The sequence below is a fragment of the Nanorana parkeri genome, unplaced genomic scaffold, assembly GCF_000935625.1.
Source record: "Nanorana parkeri isolate BGI_ZX_2015 unplaced genomic scaffold, ASM93562v1 scaffold2064, whole genome shotgun sequence".
In the NCBI taxonomy this organism is placed as follows: domain Eukaryota; kingdom Metazoa; phylum Chordata; class Amphibia; order Anura; family Dicroglossidae; genus Nanorana; species Nanorana parkeri.
Window position 1 is genome coordinate 100221 of NW_017308332.1, and position 5008 is coordinate 105228.

The following is a 5008-nucleotide window of genomic DNA, read 5'->3' on the forward strand; positions in this document are numbered from 1 at the left end:
TCCTCATAGTTCGAGCCGACGTGTGACTGTACCTAATGCCGGTTGCAGTCCATTCAATGTCCCCAGTACAGTCACCCACCTTTTAATGTACCTAGTGCAGGTCACCGTCCTTTCAATGCACCTAGTGCAGGTCACCTTCCATTCAATGTCCCTAGTGTAGGTCACCCTCCATTCAATGTCCCTAGTGTAGGTCATACGCACTGGGGGTTATCTACACAAAGACCTCACTGCATAAACACACCCTTGGGAGATCAAGGAGTGTATGTTTGTGCCATGATCATAGTAAAATGAAGGATCAGTCGTGGGTAATTACTGTTTAAAGTCTGCTGTCAGCTTTACCTTTTCCCAGAAGCTTCTGAAGATCTGCTGCCACGTTGTTCTCATTGATGGCCTTTAGAACGCCTACAGTAAGTTCCGGACCGTATGAATCCCCATAGTATTGGAAGATCAGTTTGACGAGGTCTTCGCGGTCTTTATTCTCCAGCTTCCCTCTGGGGATCCTTTCATAGCCCTCCTTAATCCTGCAATCAGTTAATTTGTTTCGGAAGCTCTTTAAAGTTTCACTTTCCAATTCATTCAAAGCCCGGAGCAGGTGATCCCGCAATGTCTTCTCCATCCTCTCCTATGACTGCCTCTTTGCACCGTGCTAACTCAGGAACCTGTTCTGTGTTTCTCTGCAAAAAGCCTCCACAAGGAAGTCCAACTGGAAATTTCAACACAGACTTGTCAAGCTGAAACAGAAAGCAAATTCTTTCTCTTCTTGATTCCCGCCTTAACGCCCCAAATGTAGTACATTTCAACCAATACTGCCTCTGGCAGGCACCTTGCGCAAACAGCAGTTTTTTTTTATGTGGGTCCTCCTACCTAAGTGCTGATAGAACCCCGAGCAACCTCTGGAGGAAACCCTGTTTGAGAAAGGTGGGCTTAGCTTAGAGTATGTAAACCTTACCAATAAACTTCTCTTATTTGGTCTCTTTTGATCTTTCATATATACAATGGAAAGTGTTTTGTTATATCTGTTTGATAAGTGCAGAACATACAGATTGGTCCTGACAGAAATCTTTGCAAGTTTATCTCTTCCTATGCTCTCTGCCTGTGCTGTTACAGAGTTGTAAGATTTCACATATGCACAGCCATGGTCAATATTCACATTAATGTTAAATGAGAATTATATCGTTTATTTTCCTTAAAGGAGAACTATGAGGTGAGTGAAAATCACTCATCCTCATAGTTCGAGCCGACGTGTGACAATGAAACTGTATTAATGCAGAAAGTGGGGCTAACTACATCATGTCAACACTGTTTTTTGCATCATTCACCACTGACCACCACTAGAAGAAGATCTGAAGAAGACGAGGACCTTGCACATCTAGTGGCAAGCCTAAGGGCATCTGGAACTGGTATGTATTAGAAAAAATACAGCGGGGGTCCTCCAGGGGTTGGAGGGGGAGCCAAAAATTGGGCTGTGATCATTGGAAACCATTTTGTTTGCAATGCATTGCTAAGACAAGAAATGATACCAAGAAAACTGTGGTCTTCCTTCTATGTGTATTCCAATGATGATGTCATACATGGAGCAACCCAAGATGCATTGTGTCATATTGTACATAGTTTTATTTCACTTAATGTGCTATAATAGAAATCCTCACACAGAGCAGAAACTGGACACAAATTACATTTTCAGATTGTTTGGGATTTCACTGAATCTTGATAACGAGGCGCACTCGCTGATATGTAATAAATCGTTTGTACTTTGGATAAGCAACGCCATCTTCCTTTCATCTTCCTTTGTCCCAATCCCCCACCATCACCATTCAATGGAAAGTTTCAAGGTGGAGTACCATATGCACGGATGTGGTTATTGTTAACAGCGTGTACATAACATAGACATGGAATGGCAAAAAAAAAAATGACTAAAGTGAACTGGACCCTGAACCCTGGACTGGACCCTGAACCCTGGACAGGACCCTGTGTGACGTTAAACCCCATTCACTCACATGGAGGCTGTTCAGTAATTTGCAAAGACTATCATTGTACAAAGCAATGACAAACTCTGCATAGGCTCTTCGGGTACGAGGTACTGGTCTCAGGAGCTAACAATCAAAGAGGTTATCTAGGAAAGAGTTAGGCTTCTTTTGCTAGTGTGGTTTTAGATGGAAGCAGTTTATTAGTTATAGCCCTCAGCTCATTAACTATCACTGATGATCTGAGAGCTGAGTAAAGTTAAAGGCCTTATGGGAAATCACTTGTGCTGAGGCAGGATGGTTGATGGAGAAGGTACTGCTGTGGGCACTCAGTCAGCTGAACATATATAGCGCAGTACCTCCATTAATAATTAATTTGTCTTAGCATGGCTTGTCTTAGATTAGGGTTTGGTCTCGCTACAGCCCTCAGTTGTTCTGTAAGTTAAAGAGCTGAGAGCTCATACATCACTGACAGAGTTATTCACAAAAGGGTGAAGAGTTTGGAGAAGGGAACAATCTAGGATAACATAGCTGACCTGGAAAGTGAGCTGAATTGGAGACTTTTTCCAAATCGGCTATAACGTCCTAGATTGTTCCCTTCTCCAAACTCTTCACCCTTTTTTGAATAGCCCTGTAAATGTTCTTCCTCTCTAAAAATCATTTACATTTCCTTGGGAATGTTTTTCAGGCCTCTATCTAATAAAATCTAACATACAAGTGATCCAGGAACCTATAGAGAGGAGCAAACTAGAATCTGGTGGATTGGACCAGAAGGGCCGTACCAGTCTGCTAAAGGAAACGGTAAAGTGACCCAAAGGACAACACACCAGTGCACTTCTAGCACTGGAAGAGCTGTAGCCAAGATCACCTCTGTTTACATGGTCATTCAACGTGGACCCTTCTATCAGTGCTACTGATGGTTATGGGGTAAGGATACCTGTCATACTTATAAGTGCAGTGATGTCATACAGATTGATTGACAGCTAGATATATGGTAACCTCCAACCTCTGGTTCTAGGGTTGTGGCATAGGTCAACCAAGCTGCTCTGTCCATCAGGAACATCATCAAGGTGGGAAGGTAATTTTAGTTGGTCGAATGGAAGCCCATTTTTTTTAAATCACTCCAAGTCTTAGCAGGTGGGGTGGTCTTGATTGTAGGAGGCAAGAACAGAAGTGCTATTTATGATATAATTATGAGATAACCAAAGTTCAGAGCTAACATCTCTCCAGATTTTCCATCAAAATGCGATTATTTTTTTTCAAGGCCTCATTCAATACATCCTTCTGAGGCTCCTCCCAGGAACAGACGTATTTGTAGAAGAGCATCCTCATCTGCGCATAAGATGTTCCCTCTCTCCTTATTGTGGAATAATCTTCGTAAGTCAGCAGATTTGCAGACATAAGGCTATCCAGGATGGGATCTACCAGGGCCACCCCTTTTATCAGAGCCTCCCGATGTTGATCCACAAAGTGTATTTTGGGTCTTGAGGCAGAAGCAGAAGATTCTGTGATAAAAAAAGAAAAATATTTTCGACAAACCGTTTTAGATAAAGAATTTAGTAAAGAAAGAAGCTCGTTTATCAAAGTGGGAAGTTTCGGCTTTGTGATGGAGTTCTCTTCATTTCAACCAATTTATATCTTGGAAACTCATCACTGGAATAGAGAATTTCCTAACTATTAAAGTGTATGCACAGCACATTCCCCTTCAATGGATTGTCTGAATGTACCTAGTGCAGGTCACCCTCCATTCAATGTACCTAGTGCAGGTCCCCCTCCATTCAATGTACCTAGTGCAGGTCACCTTTTATTCAATGTACCTAGTGCAGGTCACACTCCATTCAATGTACCTATTACAGGTCACCCTCCATTCAATGTACCTAGTGCAGGTCACCCTCCATTCAATGTACCTATTACAGGTCACCCTCCATTAAATGTACCTAGTGCAGGTCACCCTCCATTCAATGTCCCTAGTGCAGGTCACACTCCATTCAATGTCCCTAGTGCAGGTCACCCTCCATTCAATGTACCTAGTGCAGGTCACCCTCCATTCAATGTCCCTAGTGCAGGTCACCCTCCATTCAATGTCCCTAGTTCAGGTCACCCTCCATTCAATGTACCTAGTGCAGGTAACCCTCCATTCAATGTACCCAGTACAGTCACCCTCCATTCAATGTCCCTAGTGTTGGTCCCCCTCCATTCAATGTACCTAGTGCAGGTCACCCTCCATTCAATGTCCCTAGTGTTGGTCACCTATTACAGGTCCCCCTCCATTCAATGTCCCTAGTACAGGTCACCCTCCATTCAATGTCCCTAGTACAGGTCACCCTCCATTCAATGTACCTAGTGCAGGTCACCCTCCATTCAATGTCCCTAGTGCAGGTCACCCTCCATTCAATGTCCCTAGTGCAGGTCACCCTCCATTCAATGTACCTAGTGCAGGTCACCCTCCATTCAATGTCCCTAGTGCAGGTCCCCCTTCATTCAATGTCTCTAGGGCAGGTCCCCTCCATTCAATGTACTTAGTGCAGGTCCCCCTCCATTCAATGTACTTAGTGCAGGTCACCATCTATTCAATGTACCTAGTGTAGGTCACCTTCCATTCAGTGTCCTCAATGCAGGTCATACGCACTGAGGGTTGTCTACACAAAGACCTCACTGCATAAACACACCCTTGGGAGATCAAGGAGTGTATGTTTGTGCCATGATCATAGTAAAATGAAGGATCAGTCGTGGGTAATTACTGTTTAAAGTCTGCTGTCAGCTTTACCTTTTCCCAGAAGCTTCTGAAGATCTGCTGCCACGTTGTTCTCATTGATGGCCTTTAGAACGCCTACAGTAAGTTCCGGACCGTATGAATCCCCATAGTATTGGAAGATCAGTTTGACGAGGTCTTCGCGGTCTTTATTCTCCAGCTTCCCTCTGGGGATCCTTTCATAGCCCTCCTTAATCCTGCAATCAGTTAATTTGTTTTGGTAGCTCTTAAAACTGTTACTTTCCAATTCGTTTAAAGCCCGGAGCAGGTGATCCTGCAATGTCTTCTCCAT

The 5008-nt window shown here is 43.6% G+C and overlaps 1 protein-coding gene across 1 annotated transcript; it reads right to left on the minus strand.

Moving 5' to 3' along the window:
• Window positions 1–646: 646 nt before the first annotated feature.
• Window positions 647–5008, minus strand: LOC108800545 (apoptosis-associated speck-like protein containing a CARD). The gene is made up of 4 exons (XM_018572537.1): window positions 4732–5008; window positions 3243–3469; window positions 1998–2093; window positions 647–703 (listed from the first exon to the last, which is right to left on the minus strand). Exons 1-4 carry the CDS (start codon window positions 5006–5008, stop codon window positions 647–649), a joined length of 657 nt encoding a protein of 218 aa, XP_018428039.1.

Bases quoted from the DNA above. Each gene is read 5' to 3' on its own strand.
- LOC108800545 (XM_018572537.1), bottom strand. From the start codon at position 5,008: ATGGAGAAGACATTGCAGGATCACCTGCTCCGGGCTTTAAACGAATTG. The intron at 3,470-4,731 runs GTAAAGCTGACA...TTTTTATCACAG, and splicing joins TCAGAAGCTTCTGGGAAAAG to AATCTTCTGCTTCTGCCTCA. The intron at 704-1,997 runs GTGAGTGAATGG...TGAAATTTCCAG, and splicing joins AATTACTGAACAGCCTCCAT to TTGGACTTCCTTGTGGAGGC.